General features: G+C 43.7%; 1 protein-coding gene across 6 annotated transcripts; it reads left to right on the top strand.

Annotated features, from left to right (window-relative positions):
• Positions 1-75: 75 nt before the first annotated feature.
• LOC148517303 (uncharacterized) lies at positions 76-18,321 on the top strand. Of its 6 annotated transcripts, none has more exons than XM_088478885.1 (8): positions 94-181; positions 1,051-1,141; positions 2,430-2,520; positions 5,140-5,202; positions 7,516-7,592; positions 7,708-7,805; positions 7,935-8,406; positions 17,338-18,321. In XM_088478885.1, exons 5-8 carry the CDS (start codon positions 7,538-7,540, stop codon positions 18,234-18,236), a joined length of 1,524 nt encoding a protein of 507 aa, XP_088335011.1. In that variant the 5' UTR covers positions 94-181; positions 1,051-1,141; positions 2,430-2,520; positions 5,140-5,202; positions 7,516-7,537; the 3' UTR covers positions 18,237-18,321. The 6 variants fall into 6 exon arrangements, with proteins under 6 accessions (XP_088335009.1, XP_088335012.1, XP_088335008.1 ...); XM_088478884.1 differs by having other exon boundaries at positions 95-181; positions 7,471-7,592; XM_088478883.1 differs by lacking the exons at positions 1,051-1,141; positions 2,430-2,520 and having other exon boundaries at positions 76-181.
• The last annotated feature ends 472 nt before the right edge of the window (positions 18,322-18,793 follow it).

The following is an 18,793-nucleotide window of genomic DNA, read 5'->3' as shown; positions in this document are numbered from 1 at the left end:
GCTGCAGTCTTCCACTCCTCCCTGATAATGAGGTGAGTGACGTTTCGAGGAGCCAATCAGATTGTTAAAATTACAAAGCAGAGATAAAGCCTAATACAGATTAACAACAAGTGACGACAGGAAGTGGGCGGAGTTACATAGAGCGCGGGGAAGGCGACGTCTCTGTGTCCAGCAGCAGCAGGTAATGTGTCCTATTATACAGAGGGAGTGGTCTGTGGTGCCCTACTATACAGGGGGAGCAGCCTTTGGTGTCCTGCTATACAGGGGGAGCAGCCTGTGGTGTCCTACAGGGGAGCTGCCTGTGGTGTCCTACTATACAGGGGGAGCTGCCTGTGGTGTCCTACTATACAGGGGGAGCGGCCTGTGGTGTCCTACTATACAGGGGGAGCGGCCTGTGGTGTCCTACTATACAGGGGGAGTGGCCTGTACCTATAGAATATACCAGTGGGGGGAGGCCTGGGCTATATACCCTGTACTGTCACACAGTCTCCTCATACAGCAGCACTGGGGGTCCCATAATAACAGCTCCCAGCACACACTGATAAGTGGTATTATTATATAGGGGAGAGGGGAGTGTACGGTGATATATGAGGGGGAATAACAGCTCCTGGCACACACTGGTATGTTGTATTATAATATAGGGAAGAGGGGTCTATACAGTGATATATGAGGGGGAATAACAGCTCCCAGCACACACTGATATGTGGTATTATTATTATTTAGGGGGAAGACCATGCAGTGATATATTAGGGAGAATAACATAGTTTCTAGCGCACACTGATATGTGGTATTATTACATAGGGAAGAGGGGACTGTACAGTGATATATGAGGGGGAATAGCACAGCTCCCAGCACACACTGATATGTGGTATTATTATATAGGTGAGAGGGGACTGTACAGTGGGTCTGATTCAGCAATGCTCTCAACTGCATTCTTAGCTGCAAATACGCATGCATTGAAACTGCGACAATGTTAGTGATTGAAAAAGCTCAGCCGCCATTAAGACGCCCACTTCTGTTTACTCACATCCGTCTTACCTTGCAATCTAGTGTAAACATTGGTAACATCGACGAACATCGGCCCATCACGCAATTAAGGCACGTCAGACCCTACGCAGAACTTCAAGCCTTGTCTCACGCAGTGAGTACTCAAGCTGTGTATGCCATCGCAGTGGCTAATTTATGCATGCCCATTCAAACGGACAAGCTCGCCCGTCACCACCCCAAACCGCTTACAGCCTGTCACTCACTCTGCGATGGATTCTGCTCTGCGTCCATAATGGCAGTGTTATCGCTGCACACGTGTGGTGAATGCGCAGTAACTATTGCTGAATCTGCGTATACAGTTGCAATTGCTATAAATGCTGAATCAGGCCCAGTGATATATGAAGGGGAATAACACATCTCCCGGCACACACTGATATGTGGTATTATATAGGGGAGAGGGGACCATACAGTAATATATGAGGATGAATATCACAGCTCCCAGCTCCCACTGATATGTGGTATTATTATATATGGAAGTGGGAACTCTACAGTGATATATGAGGTGGAATAACAGCTCCCAGCTCACACTGATATATGGTATTATTATTATATAGGGAAGAGGGGACTGTACAGTGATATATGAGAGGGAATAACACAGCTCCCGGCACACACTGATATTTGGTATTATTATATAGGGGGAGAGGGGACTGTACAGTGATATTTGAGGGGAATAACACAGTTCCCAGCACACACTGATATGTGGTTTTATTCTATAGGGGAGAGGGGACCATACAGTGATATATGAGGGGGAATAACACAGCTCCCAGCACAGACTGATATTTGGTATTATTATTATATAGGGAGAGAGGGGACTGTACAGTGATATATGAGGGAGAATAACACATCTCCTGGCACACACTGGTATGTGGTATTATAATATAGGGGAGAGGGGACTATACAGTAATATATGAGGGGAATAACACAGCTCCCAGCACTGACTTATATGTGATATTATTATTATTATTTAGGGAGAAGACCGTGCAGTGATATATTAGGGAGAATAACACAGTTTCTAGCGCACACGGATATGTGGTGTCAATATTACATAGGGAAGAGAGGCCTGTACAGTGATATATGAGGGGGAATAACACAGCTCCCAGCACACACTGATATGTGGTATTGTTATTATATAGGGGAGAGGGGACCGTACAGTGATATATGAGGAGGAATAACACAGCTCCCAGAACACACTGATATGTGGTATTTTTATATATGTGAGAGGAGACCATACAGTGGGTCTGATTCAGCACGGCTCTCAACTGCATTCTTAGCTGCAAATACGCATGCATTGAAACTGCGACAATGTTAGTAATTGCAAAAGCTCAGCCGCCATTAAGACGCCCACTTCTGTTTACTCACATCCGTCTTACCTTGCAATCTAGTGTAAACATTGGTAACATTGACGAACATCGGCCCATCACGCAATTAAGGCACGTCAGACCCTACGCAGAACTTCAAGCCTTGTGTCACGCCGTGAGTACTCAAGCTGTGTATGTCATCGCAGTGGCTAATTTATGCATGCCCATTCAAACGGACAAGCTCGCCCGTCACCACCCCAAACCGCTTACAGCCTGTCACTCACTCTGCGATGGATTCTGCTCTGCGTCCATAATGGCAGTGTTATCGCTGCACACGTGTGGTGAATGCGCAGTAACTATTGCTGAATCTGCGTATACAGTTGCTATTGCTATAAATGCTGAATCAGGCCCAGTGATATATGAAGGGGAATAACACATCTCCCGGCACACCACACTGATATGTGGTATTATTATTATATAGGGGAGAGGGGACCTTACAGTAATATATGAGGATGAATATCACAGCTCTCAGCACGCATTGATGCGTGGTATTATTATTATATAGGGGGATGCGGGCATTGATGCGTGGTATTATTATTATATAGGGGGATGGAACTGTACAGTGCTATATAAAGGGGAATAACACAGCTCCCAGCACACACTGATATGTGGTATTATTATTATTATATAACAGAGAGGGCACTGTAAGTGATATATGAGGGGGAATAACACAGCTCCCAGCACACACTGATATGTGATATTACTTGCTAATGCAACAAACTGCTGAGATACATACCATAGTGTGCTAGAACCACCAGATCAGTTAGTGACACCCCAGACAGGAAAAAGGAACTGCATGGGTTGTGACAGGAGCAGGGTGCTAGGCTGATCACTACAGTTCTGTCTGCAGCTCTGTCCTCTAACCTGGCCCCCGCATCCTGCCCATGAGCAGTACTAACCCTGAGCAGATTAGTGACTGGCGTACAGAAAGAGCGGACGTGCAAGGCGACTGCCACCAAAGTGATGGTAGGAATGGGCAGCAGTACCTTTTGTGTTGCACTGAAATGCCCATTCCAACACCTCCATATAGTATTCCCTCTCACCTGAATCTCAACCATGTTTTTGAATAGAGATTTGCTGAAATTTGCTACATTGCGCGTACGCGTCCATTTAGTGTCAGTCAGCAGTTGCCGGAGTTCTTGTCCAACCGGGTCATTAATGATCTGTCATCCTTTACATGTTTTTTGTGATGCTTCTTGATTTATTATATCGCTGCTCTGATTACATGTAGGTCCTATTTCTGGTTATGATCTATGTAGATCCTGTATGTGGTTATGCTCTATGTAGGTCCTGTATGTGGTTATACTCTATGTAGGTCCTGTATGTGGTTATGCTCTATGTAGGTCCTGCTTCTGGTTATGCTCTATGTAGGTGCTATTTCTGGTTATGCTCTATGTAGGTCCTGTTTCTGGTTATGCTCTATGTAGGTCCTGTTTGTGGTTATGCTCTATGTAGGTCCTATTTCTGGTTATGCTCTATGTAGGTTCTGTTTGTGGTTATGCTCTCTGTAGGTCCTTAGTTTTCACTCTAGGTCCGGTGACAGGCAGGGAACCAGACCTAGAGTAAGGGCATGGTCACTGAAAAGTGACGCGTCCCCTTTTCGTCACTCTTGGGGGCATGTCCGGTACTTACGGACAAGCCGGGCAGCCCCCAAGCACTGCGGTCACTGTGATGGAATCCGTTCACCGGCGGTGACCTCCGCTCTGCCGTTTTCCCCACCCACGGGACACTGCAGCCCGTGGATGGAGGACGGAACCCGAAGGCTGTTTCAGCAGGGCTCCGCGCTGGAGGGCAGGGTGCTTTCTGCCCTTCAAAAATAGGGCAGAGCAAGGCGCCCGCTGAAACAGCCTAGCGGGAACGCTAGGTCCTATTTGTGGTTATGCTCTATGTAGGTGCTATTTGTGGTTATGCTCTATGTAGGTCCTATTTGTGGTTATGCTCTGTGTAGGTCCTATTTGTGGTTATGTTCTATGTAGGTGCTATTTGTGGTTATGCTCTATGTAGGTCCTGTTTGTGTTTATGCTCTATGTAGGTGCTATTTGTGGTTATGCTCTGTGTAGGTCCTATTTGTGGTTATGCTCTATGTAGGTGCTATTTGTGGTTATGATCTATGTAGGTGCTATTTGTGTTTATGATCTATGTAGGTGCTATTTGTGGTTATGCTCTATGTAGTGCTATTTGTGTTTATGCTCTATGTAGGTGCTATTTGTGGTTATGCTCTATGTAGGTGCTATTTGTGTTTATGCTCTATGTAGGTGCTATTTGTGGTTATGCTCTATGTAGGTGCTATTTGTGGTTATGCTCTATGTAGGTCCTGTTTGTGTTTATGCTCTATGTAGGTGCTATTTGTGGTTATGCTCTATGTAGGTGCTATTTGTGGTTATGCTCTATGTAGGTGCTATTTGTGTTTATGCTCTATGTAGGTGCTATTTGTAGTTATGCTCTATGTAGGTGCTATTTGTGGTTATGCTCTATGTAGGTGCTATTTGTGGTTATGCTCTATGTAGGTGCTATTTGTAGTTATGCTCTATGTAGGTGCTATTTGTGGTTATGCTCTATGTAGGTCCTGTTTGTGTTTATGCTCTATGTAGGTGCTATTTGTGGTTATGCTCTATGTAGGTGCTATTTGTGGTTATGCTTTATTTAGGTCCTGTTTGTGTTTATGCGTTATGTAGGTAATTGATATCTGACATTTTCTATTTATCTCATATGTAGTTTCTTCCCTCTTATACAGGGGTTTTACCCAAGCCTCTGATTATTGCAGACACTTGAAGTGGACATAAGAACACTTCCACAGGTAAGATTGTCACTATCCTGTGATTTATTATTATTCCCGTCTCCCAGCCGTCTCCTTGTACAGGATGTCACACATTAATAAATAACACAATAAAGAACATTACTATATATTAGTCTGGATCTTTTCTCTCTCACAAAGTCTGGCCTCTGGGTAGACGAGGATGAAACAAGGGACCCGATTGCCAGGTTCTCTCACAGATGTGACCCTTAGTACATACCATACATTTTTTTGCCAATTTAGATGCACATGTAGGTAACAATTTCCTCTTGGTTGGCAAATACCACTAATATCATCCTCAGTAATACAATAATACAGATCAGTGGTAGATGGAGCATTAGATGTAATATCCCTGTAGTTATTAGGGAATAACAGGACACATGTATTACTAGTGGTGTTATATGGAGATGTGACTAAGGGCTGATTCTCAGTAATACAATAATACAGATCAGTGGTAGATGGAGCATTAGATGTAATATCCCTGTAGTTATTAGGGAATAACAGGACACATGTATTACTAGTGGTGTTATATGGAGATGTGACTAAGGGCTGATTCTCAGTAATACAATAATACAGATCAGTGGTAGATGGAGCATTAGATGTAATATCCCTGTAGTTATTAGGGAATAACAGGACACATTTATTACTAGTGGTGTTAGATGGAGATGTGACTATGGTCTGATTCTCAGTAATACAATAATACAGATCAGTGGTAGATGGAGCACTAGCTGTAATAACCCTGTAGTTATTAGGGAATAACAGGACACATGTATTACTAGTGCTGTTAGATGGGGATGTGACTATGGTCTGATTCTCAGTAATACAATAATACAGATCAGTGGTAGATGGAGCATCAGATGTAATAACCCTGTAGTTATTAGGGAATAACAGGACACATGTATTACTAGTGGTGTTAGATGGAGATGTGACTAAGGACTGATTCTCAGTAATACAATAATACAGATCAGTGGTAGATGGAGCATCAGCTGTAATAAACCTGTAGTTATTAGGGAATAACAGGACACGTGTATTACTAGTGGTGTTATATGGAGATGTGACTAAGGGCTGATTCTCAGTAATACAATAATACAGATCAGTGGTAGATGGAGCATCAGATGTAATAACCCTGTAGTTATTAGGGAATAACAGGACACATGTATTACTAGTGCTGTTAGATGGAGATGTGACTAAGGGCTGATTCTCAGTAATATAATAATACAGATCAGTGGTAGATGGAGCATCAGATGTAATATCCCTGTAGTTATTAGGGAATAACAGGACACATGTATTACTAGTGCTGTTAGATGGAGATGTGACTAAGGGCTGATTCTCAGTAATACAATAATACAGATCAGTGGTAGATGGAGCATCAGCTGTAATAACCCTGTAGTTATTAGGGAATAACAGGACACATGTATTACTAGTGGTGTTAGATGGAGATGTGACTAAGGTCTGATTCTCAGTAATACAATAATACAGATCAGTGGTAGATGGAGCATCAGATGTAATAACCCTGTAGTTATTAGGGAATAACAGGACACATGTATTACTAGTGGTGTTAGATGGAGATGTGACTAAGGGCTGATTCTCTATCATCATATTTCTTAGAGCTGATATAGAGTGATACAAAGAAACTAACCTTTGTTGCAAAATATAACCCCTCACTTATCACTCGACCACCTACACACACACATACACATATTGCCTCTTACAGTAACTACCTGAGTAAATAGAGGGTTTTTTTGTAATTTAAAACAACCTTTACCATGAGAGCTCTCAGATTTCAAATTACATCTTTCGGTGGTGCACGTTTAAATATGATCCCTGTTTTTTTAAGTGAGCTTATCTAGTGTATATGCTATATTAAAGACAAAGACAGGAGTGAAATGACTGGGAATACTATGGCTTTGATTCAAGTAGACGCAAAGGGTTGAGTTATCGCCACCAACTAACCTGCAACCTGCTCCACTCATGGCCCGATCTAGCCCCGCAACCATGGATATTTATATGTGTGTGGTGGGACCGTAAGTGTGGCATATAGCTGTACTTACTCGTGGATGCGACTGTCATGTCTAATTGGATCGACGACTAAATCCAGGGGAGTGTCACAGTGACATCACTTTTATCTATAGTAATAATACAGGGACATGACTGGGGAGGTGAGGGGATCTGAGAGTGTCATTGTAACATCACTTATATCTGTAGTAATAATACATGACAGTACAACCAGGGGATGTGTCTGGGAGATGACTATATCATTGTGTGTGTCAGGTTCCTATAAGGTGTCAGGATGTCACTGTCTATGTCTCCATGCAGAAGAGGGAATATATAGAGGAACATGGGTCTGTACAAGGACACGATGATGGAGAATCACCTGCACCTCACATCACTGGGTAAGAGGAGACTGTCATTTATTGTACAGGGTAGAGCAGGTTTGGGAGCCCTATATACACACATTACCTGATAAGCACATATATACAATGTACTCAGTCACTGTGTTTCCTATAGATGGACCCAGTAATAGAAATACCACAGAGAGATGTCCCCATCATCTTTATTCACAGGATTGTACAGAGGAGAGTCGCAGGACCCCACAGGAGCATCAGGTAGATACCAGTATACCAAAGTGACTGTGACTATATGATCTATAGAGAATCTGTGTGTGTATTATACACTGATTATTTTACTGTTTATTCTCAATTAAATTAGACTTGATTATTTTATGTGTCATTCAGAGTGAAGATCTTGTTGATATGAAGACAGAAGATATAGAGGGAGAAGAAGAGACATATGTGACTGATATAAAGGCAGAAGATACAGTGGGAGAAGAAGAGACGTATGTGACTGATATAAAGGCAGACGATACAGAGGGAGAAGAGACGTATGTGACTGATATGAAGGCAGAAGATACAGAGGGAGAAGAAGAGACGTATGTGACTGATATGAAGGGAGAAGAGACGTATGTGACTGATATGAAGGCAGAAGATACAGAGGGAGAAAAAGAGACGTATGTGACTGATATGAAGACAGAAGATACAGAGGGAGAAGAAGAGACGTATGTGAATGATATAAAGGTAGAAGTTATAGAGGTAGAAGAGACGTATGTGATTGATATAAAGGCAGAAGATATAGAGGGAGAAGAAGAGACGTATGTGAGGGGTGATCAGAAGTGTAAAGAGGAGGAAATCCCTACAGATATCAGCACAGGTGAGTAATAAACACTTATTGCAGAAAAGAGTCACATACTCTGTTCAGTCACTACAGCAATCTCTTATCCTACACCCTCCTCTGTCAGTACAAACTAATGAATAAAATGTATATGCACAGTGGGGGATTCAGGAGCCATTTGCTATTATTATACTCCTGCTTTCCCCCTGACATCATGTCACTGTGTGTTACCAGCCCAGAGAGCTGACCAGTCTCCTCCCCACACTCTCTGGTGTATCTCATACATCAGGAGCTATCAGCCCCTATTATACTTCTGCTTTCCCCCTCACATCATGTCACTGTGTGTTACCAGCGCAGAGATCTGACCAGTCTCCTCCCCACACTCTCTGGTGTATGTCATACATCAGGAGCCATCAGCCTCTATTATACTCCTGCTCTCCCCCTCACATCATGTCACTGTGTGTTACCAGCCCAGAGATCTGACCAGTCTCCTCCCCACACTCTCTGGTGTATCTCATACATCAGGAGCCACCAGCCCCTATTATACTCCTGCTCCCCCCTCACATCATGTCACTGTGTGTTACCAGCCCAGAGATCTGACCAGTCTCCTCCCCACACTCTCTGGTGTATCTCATACATCAGGAGCCATCATCCCCTATTATACTCCTGCTTTCCCCCTCACATCATGTCACTGTGTGTTACCAGCCCAGAGATCTGACCAGTCTCCTCCCCACACTCATCATATCTTTGTCTTCTACCAGCTACTCATGTTCTTTACTGTCCACTTCAAAAATGACCTTTGTTGATGGTCCTCCCCATGCCCTTCAATGGGATATTACCCATGATCCTTCCTGACCACTACTGCCTGACATTATCAATGATCACTGATGGTAATAACATCTTTGAATGTGATTTCTTGTACTGGTTTCATTCTGTTTTACCAGAGATATGAACCAGACCTGTATAATTATCTTTTAGGAAAGTATAACATTTTCTGCCTGGAGGTCCACAGCGAGGGTAATGGTGGATCCCGATTGTTTAAAATGTGGATTTTTCTGTTCCATTGTGTTTTTGCTGATTCATTTGAGTCCAGCTGGTTCTTTTGCATGTTCCAGTAGATCCCCTTAGAGGTTAGAGCGTATCTAACCTCCAGTGAAGATATTAATTCCTAGAGAGATACAAACTGGTTATTTTACATTTACTGAGATAGAGATATGGAGAGTGTGAGGACACAGCAGGATACAGCTAGTATGACCTGTGTGTGATATAATGTATAGACCATGCCTGCACTCTGTTACACATACTGAGATGGAGATATGGAGAGTGTGAGGACACAGCAGGAGACAGCTAGTATGTCCTGTGTGTGATATAATGTATAGACCATGCCTGCACTCTGTTACACATACTGAGATGGAGATATGGAGAGTATGAGGACACAGCAGGATACAGCTAGTATGACCTGTGTGTGATATAATGTATAGACCATGCCTGCACTCTGTTACACATACTGAGATGGAGATACGGAGAGTGTGAGGACACAGCAGGATACAGCTAGTATGACCTGTGTGTGATATAATGTATAGACCATGCCTGCACTCTGTTACACATACTGAGATGGAGATATGGAGAGTGTGAGGACACAGCAGGATACAGCTAGTATATCCTGTGTGTGATATAATGTATAGACCATGCCTGCACTCTGTTACATATACTGAGATGGAGATACGGAGAGTGTGAGGACACAGCAGGATGCAGCTAGTATGACCTGTGTGTGATATAATGTATAGACCATGCCTGCACTCTGTTACACATACTGAGATGGAGATACGGAGAGTGTGAGGACACAGCAGGATACAGCTAGTATGTCCTGTGTGTGATATAATGTATAGACCATGCCTGCACTCTGTTACACATACTGAGATGGAGATATGGAGAGTATGAGGACACAGCAGGATACAGCTAGTATGTCCTGTGTGTGATATTATGTATAGACCATGCCTGCACTCTGTTACACATACTGAGATGGAGATATGGAGAGTGTGAGGACACAGCAGGATACAGCTAGTATGTCCTGTGTGTGATATAATGTATAGACCATGCCTGCACTCTGTTACATATACTGAGATGGAGATCCGGAGAGTGTGAGGACACAGCAGGATACAGCTAGTATGTCCTGTGTGTGATATAATGTATAGACCATGCCTGCACTCTGTTACACATACTGAGATGGAGATATGGAGAGTATGAGGACACAGCAGGATACAGCTAGTATGACCTGTGTGTGATATAATGTATAGACCATGCCTGCACTCTGTTACACATACTGAGATGGAGATATGGAGAGTGTGAGGACACAGCAGGATACAGCTAGTATGTCCTGTGTGTGATATAATGTATAGACCATGCCTGCACTCTGTTACACATACTGAGATGGAGATATGGAGAGTGTGAGGACACAGCAGGATACAGCTAGTATGACCTGTGTGTGATATAATGTATAGACCATGCCTGCACTCTGTTACACATACTGAGATGGAGATATGGAGAGTGTGAGGACACAGCAGGGTGCAGCTAGTATGTCCTGTGTGTGATATAATGTATAGACCATGCCTGCACTCTGTTACACATACTGAGATAGAGATACGGAGAGTGTGAGGTCACAGCAGGATACAGCTAGTATGTCCTGTGTGTGATATAATGTATAGACCATGCCTGCACTCTGTTACACATACTGAGATGGAGATCCAGAGAGTGTGAGGACACAGCAGGATACAGCTAGTATGACCTGTGTGTGATATAATGTATAGACCATGCCTGCACTCTGTTACATATACTGAGATGGAGATATGGAGAGTGTGAGGACACAGCAGGATACAGCTAGTATGTCCTGTGTGTGATATAATGTATAGACCATGCCTGCACTCTGTTACACATACTGAGATGGAGATACGGAGAGTGTGAGGACACAGCAGGGTGCAGCTAGTATGTCCTGTGTGTGATATAATGTATAGACCATGCCTGCACTCTGTTACACATACTGAGATGGAGATATGGAGAGTGTGAGGACACAGCAGGATGCAGCTAGTATGTCCTGTGTGTGATATAATGTATAGACCATGCCTGCACTCTGTTACACATACTGAGATGGAGATACGGAGAGTGTGAGGACACAGCAGGGTGCAGCTAGTATGTCCTGTGTGTGATATAATGTATAGACCATGCCTGCACTCTGTTACACATACTGAGATGGAGATATGGAGAGTGTGAGGACACAGCAGGATACAGCTAGTATGACCTGTGTGTGATATAATGTATAGACCATGCCTGCACTCTGTTACACATACTGAGATGGAGATATGGAGAGTGTGAGGACACAGCAGGATACAGCTAGTATGACCTGTGTGTGATATAATGTATAGACCATGCCTGCACTCTGTTACACATACTGAGATGGAGATATGGAGAGTGTGAGGACACAGCAGGATACAGCTAGTATGTCCTGTGTGTGATATAATGTATAGACCATGCCTGCACTCTGTTACACATACTGAGATGGAGATATGGAGAGTGTGAGGACACAGCAGGATGCAGCTAGTATGTCCTGTGTGTGATATAATGTATAGACCATGCCTGCACTCTGTTACACATACTGAGATGGAGATATGGAGAGTGTGAGGACACAGCAGGGTACAGCTAGTATGTCCTGTGTGTGATATAATGTGTAGACCATGCCTGCACTGTTACACATACTGAGATGGAGATATGGAGAGTGTGAGGACACAGCAGGGTGCAGCTAGTATGACCTGTGTGTGATATAATGTATAGACCATGCCTGCACTCTGTTACACATACTGAGATGGTGATATGGAGAGTGTGAGGACACAGCAGGGTGCAGCTAGTATGACCTGTGTGTGATATAATGTATAGACCATGCCTGCACTCTGTTACACATACTGATATGGAGATATGGAGAGTGTGAGGACACAGCAGGATACAGCTAGTATGTCCTGTGTGTGATATAATGTATAGACCATGCCTGCACTCTGTTACACATACTGAGATGGAGATATGGAGAGTGTGAGGACACAGCAGGGTGCAGCTAGTATGTCCTGTGTGTGATATAATGTATAGACCATGCCTGCACTCTGTTACACATACTGAGATGGAGATATGGAGAGTGTGAGGATACAGCAGGATACAGCTAGTATGTCCTGTGTGTGATATAATGTATAGACCATGCCTGCACTCTGTTACACATACTGAGATGGAGATATGGAGAGTGTGAGGACACAGCAGGGTGCAGCTAGTATGTCCTGTGTGTGATATAATGTATAGACCATGCCTGCACTCTGTTACACATACTGAGATGGAGATATGGAGAGTGTGAGGACACAGCAGGATACAGCTAGTATGTCCTCTGTGTGATATAATGTATAGACCATGCCTGCACTCTGTTACACATACTGAGATGGAGATATGGAGAGTGTGAGGACACAGCAGGGTGCAGCTCGTATGACCTGTGTGTGATATAATGTATAGACCATGCCTGCACTCTGTTACACATACTGAGATGGAGATATGGAGAGTGTGAGGACACAGCAGGATACAGCTAGTATGTCCTGTGTGTGATATAATGTATAGACCATGCCTGCACTCTGTTACACATACTGAGATGGAGATATAGAGAGTGTGAGGACACAGCTAGTATGTCCTGTGTGTGATATAATGTATAGACCATGCCTGCACTCTGTTACACATACTGAGATAGAGATACAGAGATTGTGAGGTCACAGCAGGGTACAGCTAGTATGTCCTGTGTGTGATATTAAGTATAGACCATGCCTGCACTCTGTTACACATACTGAGATGGAGATATGGAGAGTGTGAGGACACAGCAGGATGCAGCTAGTATGACCTGTGTGTGATATAATGTATAGACCATGCCTGCACTCTGTTACACATACTGAGATGGAGATATGGAGAGTGTGAGGACACAGCAGGATGCAGCTAGTATGACCTGTGTGTGATATAATGTATAGACCATGCCTGTACTCTGTTACACATACTGAGATGGAGATATGGAGAGTGTGAGGACACAGCAGGGTACAGCTAGTATGACCTGTGTGTGATATAATGTATAGACCATGCCTGCACTCTGTTACACATACTGAGATGGAGATACGGAGAGTGTGAGGACACAGCAGGATACAGCTAGTATTTCCTGTGTGTGATATAATGTATAGGCCATGCCTGCACTCTGTTACACATACTGAGATGGAGATCAGGAGAGTGTGAGGACACAGCAGGATACAGCTAGTATGTCCTGTGTGTGATATAATGTATAGACCATGCCTGCACTCTGTTATACATACTGAGATGGAGATATGGAGAGTGTGAGGACACAGCAGGATACAGCTAGTATTTCCTGTGTGTGATATAATGTATAGGCCATGCCTGCACTCTGTTACACATACTGAGATGGAGATACGGAGAGTGTGAGGACACAGCAGGGTACAGCTAGTATGACCTGTGTGTGATATAATGTATAGACCATGCCTGCACTCTGTTACACATACTGAGATGGAGATATGGAGAGTGTGAGGACACAGCAGGATACAGCTAGTATGACCTGTGTGTGATATAATGTATAGACCATGCCTGCACTCTGTTACACATACTGAGATGGAGATACGGAGAGTGTGAGGACACAGCAGGGTGCAGCTAGTATGTCCTGTGTGTGATATAATGTATAGACCATGCCTGCACTCTGTTACACATACTGAGATGGAGATATGGAGAGTGTGAGGACACAGCAGGATACAGCTAGTATGACCTGTGTGTGATATAATGTATAGACCATGCCTGCACTCTGTTACACATACTGAGATGGAGATATGGAGAGTGTGAGGACACAGCAGGATACAGCTAGTATGACCTGTGTGTGATATAATGTATAGACCATGCCTGCACTCTTTTACACATACTGAGATGGAGATATGGAGAGTGTGAGGACACAGCAGGGTGCAGCTAGTATGACCTGTGTGTGATATAATGTATAGACCATGCCTGCACTCTGTTACACATACTGATATGGAGATATGGAGAGTGTGAGGACACAGCAGGATACAGCTAGTATGTCCTGTGTGTGATATAATGTATAGACCATGCCTGCACTCTGTTACACATACTGAGATGGAGATATGGAGAGTGTGAGGACACAGCAGGATGCAGCTAGTATGTCCTGTGTGTGATATAATGTATAGACCATGCCTGCACTCTGTTACACATACTGAGATGGAGATATGGAGAGTGTGAGGACACAGCAGGATGCAGCTAGTATGTCCTGTGTGTGATATAATGTATAGAGCATGCATGTGTTATAGTTACACAGTATGGGGATTTTGGGGGTACAGCCGGGCACGTCTTATTATAGTTACACAGTATGGAGATGTTGGGTGTACAGCCGGGCACATCTTATTATAGTTACACAGAATGGAGATGTTGGGGTACAGCCGGGCACGTCTTATTATAGTTACACAGTATGAGATGTTGGGGTACAACCGGGCACATCTTATTATAGTTACACAGTATGGAGATGTTTGGGTACAGCCGGGCACGTCTTATTATAGTTACACAGTATGGAGATATTGGGGTACAGCCGGGCACGTCTTATTATAGTTACACAGTATGGAGATGTTGAGGTACAGCCGGGCACGTCTTATTATAGTTACACAGTATGGAGATGTTTGGGTACAGCCGGGCACGTCTTATTATAGTTACACAGTATGGAGATGTTGGGGTACAGCCGGGCACGTCTTATTATAGTTACACAGTATGGAGATGTTGGGGTACAGCTGGGCACGGCTTATTATAGGTACACAGTATGGAGATGTTGGGGTACAGCCGGGCACGTCTTATAGTTACACAGTATGAGATGTTGGGGTACAGCCGGACACGTCTTATAGTTACACAGTATGGAGATGTTGGGGTACAGCTGGGCACGTCTTATTATAGTTACACAGGATAGAGATGTTGGGGTACAGCCGGGCACGTCTTATAGTTACACAGTATGGAGATGTTGGGGTACAGCTGGGCACGTCTTATAGTTACACAGGATGGAGATGTTGGGGTACAGCCGGGCACGTCTTATAGTTACACAGTATGGAGATGTTGGGGTACAGCCGGGCACGTCTTATAGTTACACAGTATGAGATGTAGGGGTACAGTCAGGCACGTCTTATTATAGTTACACAGTATGGAGATTTTGGGGTACAGCCGGGCACATCTTATTATAGTTACACAGTATGAGATGTTGGGGTACAGCCGGGCACGTCTTATTACAGTTACACAGTATGGAGATGTTAGGGTACAGCCGGGCACATCTTATTATAGTTACACACTATGGAGATGTTGGGGTATAGCCGGGCACGTCTTATTATAGTTACACAGTATGGAGATGTTGGTGTACAGCCGGGCACGTCTTATAGTTACACAGTATGGAGATGTTGGGGTACAGCTGGGCACGTCTTATTTATAGTTACACAGTATGGAGATGTTGGGGTACAGCCGGGCACGTCTTATTATAGTTACACAGTATGGAGATGTTGGGGTACAGCCGGGCACGTCTTATTATAGTTACACAGTATGGAGATGTTGGGGTATAGCCGGGCACGTCTTATTATAGTTACACAGTATGGAGATGTTGGTGTACAGCCGGGCACGTCTTATTATAGTTACACAGTATGGAGATGTTGGGGTACAGCCGGGCACGTCTTATAGTTACACAGTATGGAGATGTTGGGGTACAGCCGGGCACGTCTTATTATAGTTACACAGTATGGAGATGTTGGGGTATAGCCGGGCACGTCTTATAGTTACACAGTAGGAGATGTTGGGGTACAGCCGGGCACGTCTTATAGTTACACAGTATGGAGATGTTGGGGTACAGCCGGGCACGTCTTATTATAGTTACACAGTATGGAGATGTAGGAGTACAGCCGGGCACGTATTATAGTTACACAGTATGGAGATGTTGGGGTACAGTCAAGCACGTCTTATTATAGTTACACAGTATGGAGATGTTGGGGTACAGTCAAGCACGTCTTATTATAGTTACACAGTATGGAGATGTTGGTGTACAGCCGGACATGTCTTATTATAGTTACACAGTATGGAGATGTTGGGGTACAGCCGGGCACGTCTTATAGTTACACAGTATGGAGATGTTGGGGTACAGTCAGGCACGTCTTATTATAGTTACACAGTATGGAGATGTTGGGGTACAGTCAGGCACGTCTTATTATAGTTACACAGTATGGAGATGTTGGGGTACAGCCGGGCACGTCTTATTATAGTTACACAGTATGAGATGTTGGGTACAGCCGGGCACGTCTTATTATAGTTACACAGTATGGAGATGTTGGGGTACAGCCGGGCAAGTCTTATAGTTACACAGTATGGAGATGTTGGGGTACAGCTGGGCACGTCTTATTATAGTTACACAGTATCGACATGTTGGGGTATAGCCTGGCACGTCTTATAGTTACACAGTATGGAGATGTTGGGGTACAGCCGGGCACGTCTTATAGTTACACAGTATGAGATGTAGGGGTACAGCCGGGCACGTCTTATAGTTACACAGTATGGAGATGTTGGGGTACAGCCGGGCACGTCTTATAGTTACACAGTATGGAGATGTTGGGGTACAGCCGGGCACGTCTTATAGTTACACAGTATGGAGATGTTGGGGTACAGCCGGGCACGTCTTATAGTTACACAGTATGGAGATGTTGGGGTACAGCCGGGCACGTCTTATAGTTACACAGTATGGAGATGTTGGGGTACAGCCGGGCACGTCTTATAGTTACACAGTATGGAGATGTTGGGGTACAGCCGGGCACGTCTTATAGTTACACAGTATGGTATAGCTCTGCAGTGATGGTAATTCCCATATAATTATTCTGTTCCCAGCAGATGGACACAGCAGCAGGAATAATTTGCGGAGACGTCTCATATTATCTACAGATTGTGACCTAGACAATAACTTCTCACAGGACTCTCCAGGAGAAAAACCCATTATCCCCAGTATACATCCAGCATCTCACAGTGCTTATCTATCCTCTGATCCCTCTAACCATGAGGAATGTTCTCCTGATAATCCCAGTAGTGTTACACACAGCTCAGATCACACAGGTGATAATCCATTCTCATGTTCTGATTGTGGGAAAAGTTTTACCAAGCAGATCAGTCTTTCTATACATCAGAAGAAAGTTCACGCAGCTGAGAGGCCTTTTCTATGTTCTGAGTGTGGGAAATGTTTTACTCTGAAAAGTTATCTTAGTAGACATACAAAGATTCACACAGGTGAGAGACCATATTCATGTTCTGAGTGTGGGAAATGTTTTCTAGAGCAGGGAGCACTTGATGTACATCAGAGAAGTCACACAGGTGAGAGGCCATTTCCATGTTCTGAGTGTGGGAAATGTTTTACACAGAAATCATCTCTTGTTATACATCAGAGACGTCACACAGGTGAGAGACCATATGCATGTTCTGAGTGTGGAAAATGTTTTAAACAGCAGGGAGCACTTGCTGTACATGAGAGAAGTCATACAGGTGAGAGGCCATTTCCATGTTCTGAGTGTGGGAAATGTTTTACACAGAAATCAGAACTTGTTACACATCAGCGAAGTCACACAGGTGAGAACCCATTTTCATGTTCTGAATGTGGAAAATGTTTTACACACAAATCAGTTCTTGTTAAACATCAGAGAAGTCACACAGGTGAGACACCATTTTCATGTTCTGAATGTGGGATATGTTTTACACACAAATCAGTTCGTTTCACATCAGAGACGTCACACAGGTGAGAAACCATTTTCATGTCCTGAGTGTGGGAAATGCTTTAAAGAGAAATCAGATCTTGTTATACATCAGAGACGTCACACAGGTGAGAGGCCATTTCCATGTCCTGAGTGCGGGAAATGTTTTACAGACAAATCACATTTTGTTACACATCAGAAAAGTCACACAGGTGAGAAACCATTTCCATGTCCTGAGTGTGGGAAATGTTTTACAAAGAAATCAGATCTTGTTATACATCAGAGATGTCACACAGGTGAGAGGCCATTTCCATGTCCTGAGTGTGGGAAATGTTTCACAAAGAAATTCACTCTTGTTACACATCAGAGAAGTCACACAGGTGAGAAACCATATTCATGTCCTGAGTGTGGGAAATGTTTTACACAGAAATCACATTTTGTAGTACATCGTAGAAGTCACACAGGTGAGAAACCATTTTCATGTCCTGAGTGTGGGAAATGTTTTACACAGAAATCATATCTAGTTACACATCAGCGACGTCACACAGGAGAAAAACAATGTGTATGAGCGTCTAGAAATATATAGAAATTGCAGCGGTATTTAC

Source organism: Taudactylus pleione, unplaced genomic scaffold (assembly GCF_031769625.1).
Source record: "Taudactylus pleione unplaced genomic scaffold, aTauple2 ptg000224l, whole genome shotgun sequence".
Lineage (NCBI taxonomy): Eukaryota > Metazoa > Chordata > Amphibia > Anura > Myobatrachidae > Taudactylus > Taudactylus pleione.
Note: the sequence above shows the minus strand (reverse complement) of the source record. Positions and strands in the feature narration are given on the sequence as shown.

Bases quoted from the DNA above. Each gene is read 5' to 3' on its own strand.
- LOC148517303 (XM_088478883.1), top strand. From the start codon at position 7,538: ATGGGTCTGTACAAGGACACGATGATGGAGAATCACCTGCACCTCACA. The intron at 7,593-7,707 runs GTAAGAGGAGAC...TGTTTCCTATAG, and splicing joins CCTGCACCTCACATCACTGG to ATGGACCCAGTAATAGAAAT. The intron at 8,407-17,337 runs GTGAGTAATAAA...TTCTGTTCCCAG, and splicing joins CCCTACAGATATCAGCACAG to CAGATGGACACAGCAGCAGG.